This window comes from Emys orbicularis, chromosome 9 (assembly GCF_028017835.1).
Source record: "Emys orbicularis isolate rEmyOrb1 chromosome 9, rEmyOrb1.hap1, whole genome shotgun sequence".
NCBI classification, from domain to species: domain Eukaryota; kingdom Metazoa; phylum Chordata; order Testudines; family Emydidae; genus Emys; species Emys orbicularis.
This window is the reverse complement of record NC_088691.1, coordinates 605,982-623,531: the sequence shown is the minus strand read 5'-3', so window position 1 is coordinate 623,531 and position 17,550 is coordinate 605,982. Positions and strand designations below refer to the sequence as shown.

The following is a 17,550-nucleotide window of genomic DNA, read 5'->3' as shown; positions in this document are numbered from 1 at the left end:
TCCACATTAGCAGCTCTTGCAACGGCAAAGAGAGCAGTGTACTGTGGGAACTATCCCACTGTGCAACTGGCTGCAGGGTGCTTTGGGAAGGGTTTGCAATGCCTCATGGAGCAGACACAGAGTCACATGATGCAGGTTTCCCAATCCCATCCTACTACATTGCCAGCTGCTTTTCAACTGAAGGGCGGGGGGAGTGTGTATGTATGGGGGGGGGGAGAGACGGTGTGTTTGGGCGACAGAATGTGTGTCAGCATGCTGGCTTGTAAGTTCAGACAGTGGCAGGAAGCAACCAGTCCTGGGGGAGGGGGAAACCCCGACATCAGCCCCTGCCTCCCTCCCTGGGCGTGTGCTCTCTCTCTCTCTCTCTTTCTCTCTCACACACCCCCCCCCTCTCTCTCTCTGTGTTCAACAGCACGAGCATTGAAACGGTGCTTTGAAAGGGGAGGGTCGCATGTTTCCAGGGCAGCCGAGTTCAAAATAATGAGCAGAGTGGTCACTTGAAGCATTATGGGATAGCTCCAGAGGCCAATTACAGCCCAGAAAGCAATCAATTGTCTACACCAGGGGTGAGCAAACTTTTTGGCCTAAGGGCCACATCTGGGTATGGAAATTGTATGGCGGACTGAGAATGCTCACAAAATTGGGGGTTAGGGTGCCGGGGGGGGGGGGCCTCCAGCTGGGGGTATGGGCTCTGGGGTGGGACTGGGGTTGGGGGTGCAGGAGGGTGCCCCAGTCTGGGACCGAGGGGTTTGGAGGGCGGGAGCGGGATCAGGGCTGGGGGAGGAGGTCAGGGGTGCAGGTTCCGGGCAGCGCTTACTTCAAGCAGCTCCCAGAAGCAGTGGTATGTCTTCCCTCTGGCTCCTACGTGGAGGTGTGGCCAGGCAGCTCTGCGTACTGCCTGCGCGGCCAATGGGAGCTGCAGGAGCAGCGCTTGGGGCGGGGGCAGCGTGCGGAGCCCCCTGTCTGCCCCTACACATAGGAGCCGGAGGGGGAACATGCTGCTGCTTCCGGGAGCCACGTGGAGTGAAGCAAGCCCCGGACCCCGCTTCCCGACTGGAGCGCCAGAGTGGGGCAAGCCCTGGACCCCGCTCCCTAGCGGGAATTCGAGGGCCGGATTAAAATGTCTGGGGGGCCAGATGCAGCCCCCGGGCCGTAGTTTGCACACCCCAGTCTACACTGGCAATAGAGCGCTGGAGCCTCTGCGCAAATAGCCTCATGACTCTCATCGAGGTGGTTTGTTTGCAGCGCTGGCACTGAGGAGGTTCTGCGCACAAAGTGGCTTGGCAGTGTGTGCACGTCTGCAGTTTGAGCGCAAAAAGCTGCTTTCCTGCGCGCAGAAACTTGCCAGTGTAGAGAAGCCCTGAATTTATTACACAGTTCGCCCCTCCCTCAGTGTGGAGAGGACATGCACCAGCTCTGTTCCTGAGCAGATTTCCCCAAGCACTTCAAGCAAAACCCACTGTTTTAGGTAAAATATAAAACAAATTTATTAACTACAGAAGGATAGATTTTCAGTGATTATAAGTAGTAAACATAGAGATCAAAGTTGGTTACCGAAGAAATAAAAAGTAAAATCACAATCTGAGTTCTGTAAACTAGACAGGATTTGAATCAAGCAGTATCTCATCCTGATGGTATTGTTCCTTCATACACAGGCTGGGATTCTCCTTCCCGGCATGGGACCACCTCCCCACTTCAGTATTTGTCCTTTAGACGTGTTTCCAGGTGTTGAGTTGTAGGGAGAGTGAGGCCGAGTGATGATATCACTTCCCCCTTTCATAGCTTTTTTCCAGCTTGCTGGAAAGATCTTTTGCTGTGAGCCAAAAAGTCTCCGTTGCAGGGTGGATTTGATGTAAATCACTAGTCAGGAAGACTCGATTTAATCCTGGTTTTCTACATAAAAGTGCATTCTTGTTGGTTATCATCACTATACATTTATAAACAGTGATTTATTTTGAAAACTTTTCAGATGAGTTTTACAGCTATATCAGAAAATGAAGGATTGTTTGGTTATTTCATTTACCAAAGGTAATTGAAGCAGATATTTATGAAGTCATTGGCAGGTGAACTATCTCCAATTCAACACGTTAATCATTAATATTTGGAGGATTTTCTTGCCAGGCTGTATTAGGAGGAGATCATCACCAGACAGACATTTAAATTGTTTTATTTAACTAAAACAACAACGTTAAGTTTTCTGGATATTTTTCTTCAACAGCAAACTTATAATATTTTAACAAAACAAGCATATGTCCCTCGCTTCTCACATTTATCTCCAGACTTCTTCTCCTTGTCCAGATCTATTCCACCCCAAACAATCTCCTATTCATTGAACTTTTTGAAACTTTGCACTTTTAGAGAGAGGTAAGGGATTGACTCTGTGTACACAAATTTGCAGAGGGACAATAGAGTTGAGCTCTGTTATTTCTCACCTCATATTTATTTATTTATTTAAAAACATTTTTGCTGTTAACAAGCATGTTACCTCTGGAGACACAAATCCACAGTTTGAGAACTGCAAAACTAAGCATCTCTGATGGTATATTCTAGACTGAGCACTGAGTCCCAGTGGATAGATAGAAAGATTAACCTAAATAATCTATACAACAGCCTGTGGAACCCCATAAGATTGGGACCATTCCATAATTTGAACTCATTTACAAAACTTTTCTTAAACATTACATTAATATATTGTCTCATACTATAGAATTAGTATTTATAATCCATATTCCATGATGAGATATCTTTGAGCTATAATGTATCTTAATTAAAACTATCTTTAGGTAGGTTTTTTCCTCAAAAAGCATTTGATCAAAAAAATCCGATTTACATAAAAAAAAATCCTTGATTTTTATCCACCTTGCTCCACTGTGTATGTGCTATCTCTGAGAGGTTTCCATTGTATACAGTTCCTGGGGCAATCCTTGTGAGTGTGTATTCCCTTTAGTGGGCCATCAACGCTGTCTGGTGTCTCCATTTTGTACCTGAAAGGCTTGTTGTGGGGGTTTCCAACTTTACAACTTTTCAGTAACACACACATAGCAAAACTTCATATCTTCCCATACAATGATAGCACATACAATCCAACAGGATATTAATATTCAACAGATCAAGACTTTTAAAATGATACCTTACAAGGCATACTTTGTACAAAACACATCATAATTATATCACCATGGTAAAGATGGGGGTACCAGGGTGTTGCTTTGGGGCACAGTGTCACAGATGCCTCTGAGTTACTACAGAGAATTCTTTCCCAGATGTCTGGCTGTTGGGTCTTGGCCACATGCTCAGGGTCCAACTCTTTGCCGTATTTGGGGTCTGGAAGGAATTTTCCCTCAGGTCAGATTGGCAGAGACCCTGGGGAATTTAGGCCGCCTTCTGCAGCATGGGTCACTTGCAGGTTTAAATTAGAGTAAATGATGGATTCTCTGTAACTTGAAATCTTTGAATAATGATGTGAGGACGTCAGTAACTCAGCCAGAAGTTATGGGTCTGTTACAGAGGTGGGTGGGTGAGATTCTGGGGCCTTCAATGTGCAGGAGGTCAGACTAGATGATCATGATTGTCCCTTCTGGCCTTAAAGTCTGTACCTGAGTTTAATGGTCCCCAACCAAATGTTACAAGCCAAGGAAATCCAGAGTGAGGGTTACATTTAAAAGCAATCCAAACATGTTGAGATATGGGAAAGCACAGCTTAGGCGCTCAAGCAACCTCAACTCTGCCCTGTAAGAGACATGAATATGTCTTTAAAAATCAATTTAATATAAGCTGGGACCACAAACCCCAAAATGTCTTCATAATAATTGCATTGTTATTGCATGGTGTCCCTACAAGACAGCATTAGGGTTGTTTGGATGCCTTGAATGTGCATTTCTGTATTAATATGTTTGGATGTCTTTTAAGTTTAACCCTAACTCAGAATTTCCTGGGTTTTGTAGTGATTGGTTTTGGGAAAATTACAATGTCCCTGTAACGTTTTTTTTTTTTAACCCATAAATTACTGATATGTGCTCTCAACTTTAACAATTTAAAAAAACCAAGGAAATTCCAAGACACAAGAACCATGTTAAGATGAAGCTAATGTCATGTTAAGATTAAGTTAATGTCGTATATGAGTGCGAAACAAGAAACCCAAATGGAATCCTACAGTGTGATATTACTAATGATTTAAATATATGTAGTAGCAAACTTACTTTGGCTTTGCTTTAAATTTTAACTTCTAAGGGCAGATTCCTTGGTACCTCAGCAGCAAGCAGCCCCCAGAATGCATTGGAGAGTTATGCTGCATTTACAGGGTTTCACTTATCTGTGCTGCTCTGATGATGCAAAGTGCACTGGTAGATGTGGCCATGAACTTGAAATTAGGTCATTGGTTTAGAGGACTGTGTTAGTGAGACTACATGAGGGGTGTGTGGGGAGCCCAGTCCTCAAGTCAAATTTCTCTGTGCTTAAGGGTTCCCCTGGCAGTGCTGTGTGGTGGAGCTGAGGCTGTGGTGCTTGGAATAGCTTTCGGAGCGTGATTCCCAAGCCAGCATGTGGCCAAGAAACCTTTAAAGAGAACTGACATTTGGACCCAGTAATCCACAGTGAGAACTCTTGACATGGGTTGAGTCTCTCTCATGCCACTGAGTCGTCACTAAGGTTAAGATTTTGTCTTGGATATTTGTAGTAAAAGTCACAGACAGGTCATGGGCAATAAAGAATTCACAGAAGCCCCCTGACCTGTCCTTGACTTTTACTAAAAATATCCATGATAAAATGAGAAGGGACTGGGCTGCTGTGGGGTGGCTGGGAGCTCTGGGCCCCCACCACCCGGAGGAGCTTGGAGCTCCAGGGTCCCCTGGCCCCCCATCGGGGCCCCCCCACGGCAGCAGGGGAGCTGTAGGGATCCCTCTGCCGTGGCAGTGGGAGGCTGTTGGGATCCTCCTTCCCTCCGTGGTGGCAGGGGGGCTATTGGGGTCCCTCTGCTCCCCCCGCAGTGGTGGCAGTGTGGAGCTTCCGTGCTGATTTCTCAGCACATGCTGTGCCACCCTGGCTGTCTTGGAAAGGCCAGACACAGCGGGAGCCCATTCCTTAATGACCAGCAGTGAATTAGCTGCACATGTGTAGTGCAACTTTCGGATACCCTGTATGTATTTTTCCTCTCTGGATTTTCCTTCTCTACAGAGGTGCTCTCTGGTCTGTGGAGTCCAGAAGAGAACCATTTCCAGCCAGCCTGCAAAAGGCTCTTATTTTATGCTCCAATAACTCCAAGACACCTCTGTGCCAGCCCTCCATGCTCTCTGGGGAAATTTGCCAGGGTGCTACAGAGGCACAAAGGAAAGGGCCCTGCCGCTACCCAGCCTCTGTTCCTGGGTAAGGGCAGTACTGCTCAGCCAGGTCCCTACTGCACCTGGCTCCCAGTGCGAGCCCTGCCAGGCCAGTGGTCCTCTGGGCAGGGGACTCGTCTGTGAAATTGCCATCAGAGGAGGGGGAGATGGGCTGGGCTGGGCTGCAGGCCACGCTGCTTTTATTCTCCTTTCCTGGCACTGTCTGATGGGGTCTTCGCAATGAGTCGGCAGCCTCCACTGCCTTCCTCTGGCACGTCCCTGCAGGAGGCAGCAGCATTGAAGGAGAGGGAGGGAGGGGACTGCCAGTTACATAAGAAACAAATGCAGCAGGCAGAGTAGCTCCCAGACTGGGGGAGGGGAACGGCAGAGCATTGCAAATCCAAACAGCCTCCAGGAAGGGCTTCCTGGCGCAGGAGCTCTGCTTGCTGACACATCTGCAGGTCCCCATCTGAAGCAGCTTCCTGCCAGCTTCCCTTCACTGGCAAGGACTATCCCCCGCTGGGGTTGGCAGGCAGGCACATGATGCCGGGGTTCCCTGCACAAGGGCCCTTGTAGTTTCTCCTTGCTTGACTGGCAACAAAAAAGTGTGAGCCTGTCACACTGACCTGGTTGCACTGAGACCGCTCAGCTGCTTCTCCGCTTTAATGCCTGATCCATAGCGCTGTCACGGGGGGCGGGGAGGGACCCCGGTGAGAGCCCTCCAGCCCAGGGGACTGGGAGCTGGCCTAGGACCCATCCAGCAGTGGGGAGGGAAGGGGGTCCGGTGTTGCTTGGAGTGTGGCTGGGGGCTGGGGATAGTAATGAAGGGGACAAATAGTGAGGCGAGGGGAAGACAACTGGGCTAGGTGACTGTGTTCTAGGAGACCCAGTACTAAAACAAAGCCCCAGGGCTGGCAGTGAGACACCCTGGCAGGGGAGAGTGGATGCACAGTGACTGCGTGTATGCTCTGCCACAGAGCAGAGGACAGCTGTGGGTACCATTGCTTCCCTGGGGGCTCCTTCCATTTCCCACTCCCTGCATGCCCCACGGACAGTACCTGGAGGGGAGGGGAGGAGACACGAGTGGGGGGGGGGGGCAGCCCTCGCCCAACACATGAATGCCTCTCACTAAGGCAGAGGGCTTTTGCGATTCATGGCTGCTATGTGAAACGGAGTGAGGAGAGGTCATTGGGCGGAGCTCCTGGGTGGGTTCTGTGGGGGAAGGGGGGCTGAGGGCATCCCCTCACAGTAGTATCTACATGTCTCATGATCTTTAATGCATTTATCCTCACACACCCCTCAGTGCATGGATTGGGGCGCAGAGAGACTAAGAGACTTGCCCAAAGTTACACAGGGAGTTTGTGATGGAGCAGGGGTTTGAACCCAGGTTTCCCAAGTCCTAGACTGGTGCCCTGGCCATTGGGCTTTCCTTCCTTTTTTCCACTTCTTGTCCAGTGGAGGCTGTCTCTGTCCAGCCCCCGGAGGCATTCCTTTGTGTTTGTGCTGCCTGTGCAGGCAGATGCTCTCCATGTCAGTTGGCAATACTTGGCTCTTCTGTCATGTTACAGGTTCGATTAGCTCAGTAACGAGAGATGTCAAATAGTTAGGCTTAATCAGCTTCATTAGTCAAAGTTTAATACAACATAATACAAAAGGGAAGGTCAGTATGTTACCAGCCTGTCTGGGAGGCAGCAGTGCAGTTGGTCAGTCTATTGCAGGGGTCGGCAACGTTTGGCACGCGGCTCGCCAGGGTAAGCACCCTGGCGGGCCAGGCCAGTTTATTTACCTGCTGACGCGGGAGGTTCAGCCAATCGCGGCCCCACTGGCTGCGGTTCGCCATCCCGGGCCAATGGGGGCGGCGGGAAGCCGTGGCCAGTACATCCCTCGCCCGCGCCGCTTCTTGCTGCCCCCATTGGCCCGGGACGGCGAACCGCGGCCAGTGGGGGCCGCAATCGGCCGAACCTGCTGCGTCAACAGGTAAATAAACTGGCCCGGCCCGCCAGGGTGCTTACCCTGGCGAGCCGCGTGCCAAACGTTGCTGACCCCTGGTCTACTGCCTCAAAATCTGAGCTTCACTTTACCTCTGTATATATTAGGGTTGTTTGCAACAGATGAGTGTTTCTTTGCAGGACTTTGAACCTAACATATTATTCTTATCCATCTCCTTTGACATGTTTTTGAAGACATTTTGCTAGGCCTGTATAGACCCTGCATGTAAACACAGATTGCAACTAGTTTCTTATCTTGTTTTGAGCATAGCATTCCAGAAGTTAGCAAAACGTTAGAGGCATTCTGCACCAGCTATAGTTTGGTACACAGGGCATGTTAGCTAAGCATCAATAAAACAGTTTGTCTTGTCCTGTCCATCTGGAATGGCTCTGTACCTAGCTCTGAAATTATAACACTACACATCTACCCTTGATTAAACAGCTTAACATATGTGAAAAGCGTTTTGGGAAGAACTTAACATGAATAAAAATCATAGTTGTACAAAACATACATGATATTATATATCATATTGATATTGTGTGTATTAATATTGTATCTGATATTGGCTAAAACCATACACCTTACAAGCTTTCTCTTATCTGTCTCCATACCTATTTTGTAAGACAGAGGATCTGTAGTTGCCAGCCATAGCATGAATACACGAGGGCTTATGTATTTTCCAAGCCTTGTTGTACTTTCCTATAGAATACAGAGTAAGAGTTATACAAAGGTTACAGCATCTAATTATAGTACAGTTTTAGAGTTATGCAATTCAGCATGAATATAAAGCATTCTAAACATAATGTACTTTACTTATTTACTATTAGCTACTTTCTTATTTTGGTGACATAACACCTCCTTTTCAATCACACTTGCAGTAACAACAGCAAACAATTCTTCTTCGAGTGCTTGTTCATGTCAATTCCAGTCAGGTGTGTGCGTGCACTGGAAGATTTTTCCCCTAGTAATATCTGTTGGGTCGGTCTGAGCATCCCCTGGAGTGGCACCATCATGGCGCTCAATATAGGGCCCTACTGACCCACCACACCCCCTCAGTTCCTTCTTACTGCCAGTGACAACTGGAACTTCCCCTTGCTCTTGTCCTAACAAGCGCATATGGTAGTCTGTATATAGTTCTAATTAGTTCTGTTGTTAGTGTTAAGTAGTTATTAGGTACTTTACTTAGTTCTTAAGTTTCCTTTGGAGGGGTTTCCCCTCAAGTGCAGTCTCCTGGCTTCAAAGCCTGTGAGGTCTGCAGCAAGTGTATGCCCAGAAGCGATCCTCACACTTTGTGTTTGAAGTGTTTGGGGGAGAGCCATCAAAAAGATTGTTGTAGGATCTGCAGGGGGTTTCGCCCCAGGACACTGAAAGATAGAGATCAGCGCCTGAAGATCCTCCTGATGGAAGCGGCACTCCGGTCCAGTCCGATTCTGGGTTGGTGGATCTGGTGCCGAGTACTACCTCTTTGGTATGCAGTGCCCCAGCACCGTCAGCACGGGGATGAGTGCTGAGTAAAGACAAGGATTATCGGCAGAAGAAGAGGAGGCTGGAGAGGGGTCATTCCCCCCCGGCTAGACCCAAGGAGCTGGCCATTGTGAGACCTGAGCCGGTCACGTCAACTCCGGCCCCAGTTGAAGGGTGGTCGAGTCCGGACCCTTCTCACTCACCGAGGCCGAGCTGACAACTTCACCTCCCATTGACCCCGGAGGCATTTGAGGCAGCACGAAATCTGCTCCAGCTCACAGCACCGTTCTCCCCACCTAGATGGGAGAGGTCGCCGGCACTGGTCGCTCTCCCAGCACCATCATGAGGAAAGCCCGCAATGATGGCCTGGTGATCTCCATCCCCGGTGCACCGTTTCCTGGCTCCAGAACAGGGTCAGCAGCCTCGTTGGGCCCCCGAGCCCTCGGCGCGGACCCTCGGTGCCTCGAAGTACTGCTCCTCCATGGTCCTCCTTTTCAGAGACCTCAGAGTCAGACTCCTATTGATCTCATAGGAGCAGAAGTAGACGGTCCAGATCATCATGAGACCAGAACCCTTACCTGGCACCGTGGCCCGTGCAGCGGCAGCCCCCTGCACAGTGGCCCTTTTGGACTCCCTGGGCCTTTTGCCAAGGGTGGAGCGAAGGGTCGAATTCCAGGGCAGTGGTGGTGGCAGCCTCAGCCACTTACGTACTGCCTCCGGCATCGGCAGGATCAGGGATAGTTCCATCGCTTCCTGTTGCCACCATCCCAACCCCTGCCATACCGGCGTCGGCTATGCCAACCCAGCAGTATCCGTGCCAACGTCCTCGGCACCGACAGCCCCAACATCATCGGTTCCGGCTTCAGCACCAGCAGCCTTAGCACCGATGTATACAGCTCCGGCACCGAGGACCATGACACCATTCGCGTCAGCTCCAGCCCACGATCCCCAAGCACTGCAGGACCCCTTGGGCGCGGAGGGAAGAGAGCATCCACTCCTTGCGGGGGTCTCTTCCTCCTCTCCAGATGAAGTGCTGGTGGGCACTTCGGTAGCCCCGGCCCTGGAGGACAACAGGGTGCTACAGCAATTGCTGAGGAGGGTTGCCCAGGACCTGAGCATTCAGGCAGAGGAGGTAATGGAGGACGCAGATCCAATGGTGGATATCCTCAGCCACTCCGGACCGGCACGTATTGCCCTACTCCTCATAAAGACCCTTGCTGACACCACAAAAACCTTGTGGCAGACCCTGGCTTCATTGTCCCCTATAGCTAAGCGCAATGAAAGACGCTATTTTGTGCTGTCCAGGCGCTACGAGCACTTGTATACCCATCCTCCACCAGATTCGTTGGTCATGGACGCTGCTAACCAGCACAAGCGCCAGGACTACCAAGGCCCCTCCCCAAAGAATCAGGAGGGGAAACAACTCAACCTTTTTGGGAGAAAGGTCTACTCCACTGGCGGCTTGCAGCTCCACATTTCTAATCAGCAGGCCATTGTCAGCAGGTACTGCTACAATACATGCAGGGCAATGGCAAAGTTTGCAGAGCTGCTGCTGCAGGACTCCCATGCTGAATTCTCAGCCCTCGTGGAGGAGGGCCAGCTCATTTCCCGAGCTTCATTGCAGGCTGCTCTGGACGGGGCTGATGCGGCCACTCAGGTGATGTCTACCGGGGTTGCCTTGGGAAGGGGCTCTTGGCTCCAGGTATCAGGTCTGCCATACGAGGTCCAGCAGACTATTCTGGATCTCCCCTTTGAGGGGTCTCTATTTTCTGATCAGATGGATAAAAGGCTACATAGCCTAAAAGACTCAAGAGCCACCCTCAAATTGCTGGGCCTCCACACCCCCGCCATGCAGCGGAGGCATTTTAGGCCACAACCTCCTCCGCGGTTCTACCAACTGCAGAACTGGCAGGATGGCTCACTGAAGAGAAACAGGAGCGGTAGGAAGAGGCTGCACCCGTCCTCAGGCCAGGGCTCTGGCCCATCCAAACCTTTATCCAGCTAGAAGCAGGACTTTTGAAGGGGCGAACGAGGATGGTGCACCAGAACTTGGACTGGATCCAACCCGCCTTATCGTCTCGTCCCAACTATCCCCTTCCTACCCTGCGTGGGCCCGTATCACATCGGACCGCTGGGTGCTCTGCATGGTAGAGAAGGGATACTTCCTCCAATTCTCTGCCCATCCATCCCCCTTCCCCGACCCTCTTCAGAGACCCTTCTCACAAGCAACTCATACAGGAGGTGCACTTGCTCCTCTCACTGCGGGCAGTGGAAGAGGTTCCTCAGGAGCTGACGGGCAAGGGCTTCTATTCCCAGTATTTCCTAATACCGAAAGCCAAAGGCGGCCTCAGGCCCATCCTAGACTTGCGAGAGCTCAACAAGTTCATGAGGAAACTGAAGTTCCGCATGGTCTCTTTGGCCTCCATCATCCCTTCCTTGGATTCAGGGGACTGGTATGCCGCCCTTGACTTGAAGGACGCGTACTTTCATATAGGAATTACACCCTCCCACAGAAGGTACCTCAGGCTTGTGGTGAGCAACAACCACTACCAGTTCACAGTCCTCCAGTTCGGCCTGTCAGTGGTGCCTCGTGTATTTACCAAGTGCATGGCAGTCATGGCCGCATTCCTACACAGGCGCCAGGTACAGGTACCTTGACGACTGGCTGATCAAGGGCTGCTCCAGGGCTAAAGTGGAGGCACAAGTCGACTTCTTAAGAACGACGTTCGACGAACTGGGCCTTCTCCTGAACGGGGGGAAATCAACTCTGTCCCCTGTTCAACAGATAGAGTTCATAGGGGCGGTCCTGGACTCAACACAGGTCAGGGCATACCTCCGGGAAGCGAGGTTTCTAGCCTGGAGCAACATCATTCAAAGTCTTAGGCAGTTTCCCACCACCAAGGAATTGCCTGAAGCTTCTAGGACACATGGCCTCTTGTACCTGTGTGGTGCAACATGCCAGGCTCAGACATCGGCCTCTCCAATCGTGGCTAGCCTCGGTGTGTCAGCCGGCTCGAGACAGTTTGGACAAGGTCGTGACTCTGCCTCGCCTGGTCCTCGACTCCCTCCAGTGTTGGCTCAACCCGCAGGTAGTGTGTGCAGGGATCCCCTTCACCCGTCTTCAGCCATCCCTCTCACTAGTGATGGATGTGTCAGCTCTGGGCTGGGAAGCGCATCTGGGGGACCTCAGGACACAAGGCTTCTGGTCTCAGGTGGAACTCGCTCTCCACATCAGTCTCAGAGAGCTGAGAGCAGTGCACCTGGCATGCCAGACTTTCCGAGCCCACTTGACAGGGAGATGTGTATCAGTCATGACAGACAACACCACGGCAATGTTCTATATCCACAAACGGGGGTGTATGCTCCTCTCTCCTGTGCCAGGAAGCCCTCACGCTGTGGGACTTCTGTGTAGCTCATTTGATACACCTGCAAGCGTCGTACCTCCCTGGAGTGCAGAACGAGTTTGTAGACCGTCTCAGCAGGTCCTTTCACGGCCACAAGTGTTCCCTACGCCCGGACGTCGTGAACACCATCTTCCAACGGTGGGGGTTTCCCCAGATGGACCTGTTCGCGACGCAACAGGAAGTGCCAACAGTTTTGCTCCTTCCTGAACCACAGCCTGGGCTCCATCGCAGACATGTTCCTCCTCCCAGGGGGAGGCCCTCTTCTCTACACGTTCCTGCCCATCCCTCTTGTTCACAAGGTGCTCCTCAAGATATGAAGGGAAGAGGCTTCAGTAACATTGATAGCTCCAGCCTGGCCCCACCAACACTGGTACACATCCCTCCTGGAGACGTCTGTGGAAGCCCCAGTTACCTTGCCTCTCCTCCCGGATTTACTAACTCAGGATCCCAGCCGTCTCCAACACTCGAACCTCGAGTCGCTGCACCTCACGGCATGGAAGCTCCATGGCTGAACCCCACAGAGCTCTCCTGCTCAGACCCGGTTAGATAAGTCCTCCTTGGCAGCAGGAAACCCTCCAGCAGGGCTACCTATCTTGCCAAGTGAAAGAGATTATCATTCTGGTTGGCGCAGCATCACTCATCCCCGATGCTCACCTCTATACCACTCATACTGGACTACCTTCTCCATCTCAAGCAGTGGGGACTGTCCATATCGTCAGTAAGGGTTCACTTGGCTGCCATCTCTGCCTTCCATTCAGGCTCAGAGGGCCTGTCGGTGTTTGCCAACCTTGTGGTCAGCCGTTTCTTGAAAGGTCTTGACAGGCTATATCCACACGTCTGACAACCGGCCCCAACCTGGGACCTCAATCTGGTCCTTTCCAAATTGATGGGTCTGCCCTTTGAACCGCTGGTGACGTTCCCTGCTCTACCTGTCATACAAGGCGGCATTTCTGGTAGCGATAACCTCAGCCAGGAGGGTGTCTGAGCTCAAGGCCCTAACGTCAGAGCCCCTTTCCACCGTGTTCTATAAGGACAAGGTTCAGCTCAGGCCATATCCAGCTTTCCTCCTGAAGGTTGTCTCCCAGTTTCACATCAACCAGGACATCTTCCTCCCAGTGTTTTATTCTAAGCCGCACTCGAGCAGCAGGGAGCAGAGGCTCCACTCATTGGATGTCCACAGAGCGCTAGCCTTCTACATTGAAAGAATGAAATGGTTTAGGAAGTCCATTGAACTGTTTGTGGCTGTGGCAGACAGGATGAAGGGTCTTCCAGTCTCCTCCCAACGAATTTCCTCGTGGATCATGTCCTGCATCCATGAATGCTATAACCTGGCAGAGGTGCCTGCCCCTCCACTCTCAGCGCACTCCGCTAGGGCGCAAGTTTCTTCAGCAGCGTTCCTGGCGCAAATCCTGACCCGGGAAACATGCAGAGTGGCGACATGGTCCTCAATACATACTTTCACCGCGCATTATGCAATTACCCAGCAGGCCAGAGACGATGCAATGTTTGGTAGAGCGGTGCTCCAGTCAGTGGATACCTGAACTCCAACCCCGCCTCCTGAATTTAGGCTTGGGAGTCACCTGATTGGAATTGACATGAACAAGCACTTGAAGAAGAAAAAACGGCTACTCACCTTCTGGTAACTTGTTCTTCGAGATGTTTTGTCCATGTCCATTCCAATACCCACCCTCCCACCCCGCTGTCAGAGTAGCCGGCAAGAAGGAACTGAGGGGGTGGCAGGTCAGTAGGGCCCTATATTGTGCGCCATGATGGCGCCACTCTAGGGGGCGCCCGGGCCAACCCAACAGATACTGCTGGGGAAAAATGTTCCATCTTCTGTGCACGCACACACCTGATTGGAATGGACATGAACAATACATCTTGAAGAACAACAGTTACCAGAAGGTGAGTAACCATTTTTTTCCCCATGCTTTGATCAATACCATTTTGCTTGTGAGAGCTGACAACATCTGTTTTCTGGTAGTTAGCAATAAAGCAATTTACATTCCTGGTTAATTCTGTCTGTGAGAGCTGGTTTCCCAATATATCTGTTGACGAGTCAGCTTCACAAACTTTTATAAAGTTCCAATCCTTATCTGGTAATTGCCCCGCAGCATTCAGCAATGTATGTAACAAACTTTTCAAACAGTTTTTCCATTTCGCCTTTGGCCCTGGCTGCAAAGCACCATGGGGCTTTGGCTTAGTTTGGTCAATGGTCATGCACTTCATCTCAGGGTTCAACCTGCTCTCAGGGGCACCTGGCTCTGTATTGTTCTCTCCGGGAAGGGAAAGCAAGTCACTTTCTCCAGGTTGTGCAGGGAACGGGGAACAGAGTTGAGGATGGAACCAAACAGTCCTGATTCCCCATCCCAAGATCGAAGCACAAGGTGCTCTCTCGGCCTGTTGACTGTTCCTGAAGTCTGTCAGCCTCTTGCTCCAGTCATGTTCTTGCTAGTGTGCTCCTCAGACCTGGACTCCGAGGAGAGGAGGTGGTTCGTCTTTCCTCTCTGGTGGTGTCCTTCCCCTACACACAGGCCTTCTCGCTTCCCCTGCAGCCCTTGGATACCTTTAACATGGGCTGTCTCTCTGTGAACCTTGCCCCAGCCCTAAGGCCAGTAGCTGGTGTGCAAGCTGCTTCCCCAGTTTGTGGTTGAATCCCCTTTTCCTTAGCATCACCTGTATGCTCTGGGTGTCTCAAGCCCGGGTGCCTGACCCATGTTTCTGCAGTTGACACACACACCTCTCCTGCTCTGGAGTCTGAACACCCCACCTCTACAAGGCCTCTGATCCCCTTTTCCCCCAGATCTCCAGGAATCTCCTGTTCTCCTCTGCAGCTGGCACCACTTACCATGACCAAGCTATAGGGCTGACTGGTAACTGGGAGGCAGCAGCAATGGATTATCCAGGGGCTCTTCTCTCTCTCTAAGGCTGGAGGTGAGGAGCATTCTGGTGAGGTATTAAAATCTCTCCCCCACCTCTGCCAGGTTGTGGAATCAGGGGGCCGGGGACATGCTGGTGGGTTCCAAGGTCCCTTTGTGCTGCAGATTTTCTTTGTCAGGTGGAGCTGCCATTCTCTCCATGATTGTTAATTCCTCTCCCCCTCTCTCCACAGAGCCATCAATCCCATGAGGGCTGCCCTCTCTGAAGACAAACAGCAGCAGGCAGGCTGGGGGCTCTGAAGAGGAACACTCCCATCCTCTGGCTCACCGTTTGCAGTTCATTTCTGGGTTTGTGTTCCAGTTTCTGTTCTCCCTTGGTGTCTGGCTCTGCGTAACAGATAGCAGCAGGCCTGCCGTGATCGGGTTCCTCTGAGTCCCCAGGAGTGTGCTTAAGGCTTGGATGGTGGTGCTGCTCATCACAGACAATGTGGCTGATACTTCAGAGAAACCCGTCCTTGTCCCCTGTTCTCCAAGTGCCTGAGTTGGCTGCAGGCCGGGACCTTTGCCTCGTGCTCTGGGTTCTAAGCTTGGCCATTGTACAGATGGATGGCCAGGTCTACTCCCCGACTGTCAACACGCACTATGGGAAGTTACGAGGGGTCCGGATTCCGCTGCCTAGCGAGATTCTGGGTCCTGTGGATCAATACCTGGGGGTGCCTTATGCAGCCCCTCCTGTTGGGGAGAAGAGGTTCATGCCCCCTGAGCCACCCTCCTCCTGGTCTGGAATAAGGAATGCTACCCACTTCTCACCAGTCTGCCCTCAGAACATCCACAGTGCAGTCCCGGAGATCATGCTGCCCGTCTGGTTCACGTCCAATCTGGATATAGTTGCCACATACATTCAGGATCCCAATGAGGACTGCCTGTACCTCAACATTTACATTCCCACCGAGGATGGTGAGTCTGTCCAGGGTGCCAGCAGGAGATTTGCACTCTCTGGGTGGGTGGGGGGTCCCAGAGTTATTCTGCTCCTTCTCAGCTCTGGTTGGTCTCACTTGGATGTTGTGTTTGAAGCATGTGCTTGTGGAACCCGCAGCATGCTGTCTGTCTGTGGAAAAGCTTTTTCTGGCCACTCAGCTTGCCCTCTGCCCTCCAGCTGTTTTTCCTCTCTCTCTCTCTGTCTCTTGGGCTCTCTCTTCTCCCCTCCCCCCCACAGCTCTCTCCCTCCCCCTCCATGGCATTGTCACGGGTTCCTCTTTTGTGTTGCCAAAACTGAAAGGGACTCTCTGACCGCAGGTCCACAGAGTGACGAGCTGGTTTGGGTTCCCGAGGTGCCGAGTGCCAGGTTCTGTCTTGAGTTTGGTTTGGGTTTGTCTTCCCTCGCCCACCCTCCCCACCCTCAGGTTCTTGCGCTAGTTCTGGGGTGTGGGTTGCTGCTGCTGGCTGGGAGGAACACTCTCTCTCTTGCTGGGATGGGGTCACCAGCCATTCTTGACTGGGAAGGGACCAAGGAGAGCTGGGCTGGCTCCTCTCCCTGGTGCCATGCTCTGCTGGGGGTCAGGGGAGATGTCAGCATGCACGGCACAATGCAGCTAGCATATGTGCTTCACCGGGACCAGCCAGGGGCTGAGTGCGTGGAGTTGGGTGGGAGCTGGAGCACTGTGGACCCAGCCCCTTGTGGTGAGGCTGAGTGCCTCAGGGTGCCTCTTCTCTCTCTAATCTTTTTCTTTTATAGGGGATTCCATTTGAATTGTAAGTAGCAGTGCCAAGGAGGCAGCACCCTTTCCTCAGGCCCATGGCAGCCTCACCACAAGGGGGAGCTGTGGGATCCCATGGGCTGTGCCAGCTGCAAGAATCTCTCGATAACACAAGAGCCTATGATGGAAGAGAACTGGAGGGGGAACCTGCCATGCCCTCCCTGAGCAGTTTTCTGGGAAGACAGCTGTTCTGGAGCCCCAGCAGCTCTGCTTCTCTTCCCTTGGGGGTTCCAGGCTGCAGGGGACAGCACCGTAACTTCCTTCCATCCCAGTACACCTGGCCCCAGAGTTTTCCTCCCACAGCGATGCTCCCCTCCCCACGTCCCGCGGTCCCAAGAGGGGGTGGCGGGAGGGTGGGCAGTGTGGTTGTAATTGCATGCCCACTCCAGCCAGTGGAGCCTCCTGTTATTTTGTAGTCTTTTATTCATTTTACAGTAAAACGGATTTCCAAGGAATGCGCCCGAAAGCCCAACAAGAAAATATGTAGGAAAGGAGGTATGTAGCAAGCCGGACCTGACAGAGAGGCACAGAGAGAGGACAGAGAGAGAGAGAGAGAGAGAGAGAGTGAGGGGGCACCTGTCCATTCTCTCCAGGCCTGCGGCATATTTCTTCAGCCTTCCTCTCGTGCCATGTGACTGAGACGGTGGGCCCTCCATGCAGCCTGCAATACTGTCTGTCTGTCCGTCCATCCATCCTCTGCTCAGAGGAACCTTCGGGATGCTCCTGCTACATGCTGCTCCCTTTC

The 17,550-nt window shown here is 51.8% G+C and overlaps 1 protein-coding gene across 6 annotated transcripts in view; it reads left to right on the top strand.

Annotated features, from left to right (window-relative positions):
• Positions 1-15,533: 15,533 nt before the first annotated feature.
• Positions 15,534-17,550, top strand: part of NLGN3 (neuroligin 3) — a 49,039-nt gene continuing 47,022 nt past the window's right edge. For 2 of the 6 annotated variants that reach the window (XM_065410482.1, XM_065410481.1), the window contains exon 1: positions 15,534-16,005. In XM_065410482.1, coding sequence (XP_065266554.1) covers positions 15,534-16,005 — 472 coding nt within the window. Of the gene's footprint in view, positions 16,006-17,240; positions 17,301-17,550 lie in introns of all 6 variants that reach the window. The other 4 variants (XM_065410480.1, XM_065410485.1, XM_065410484.1 and 1 more) reach the window with 4 other exon arrangements.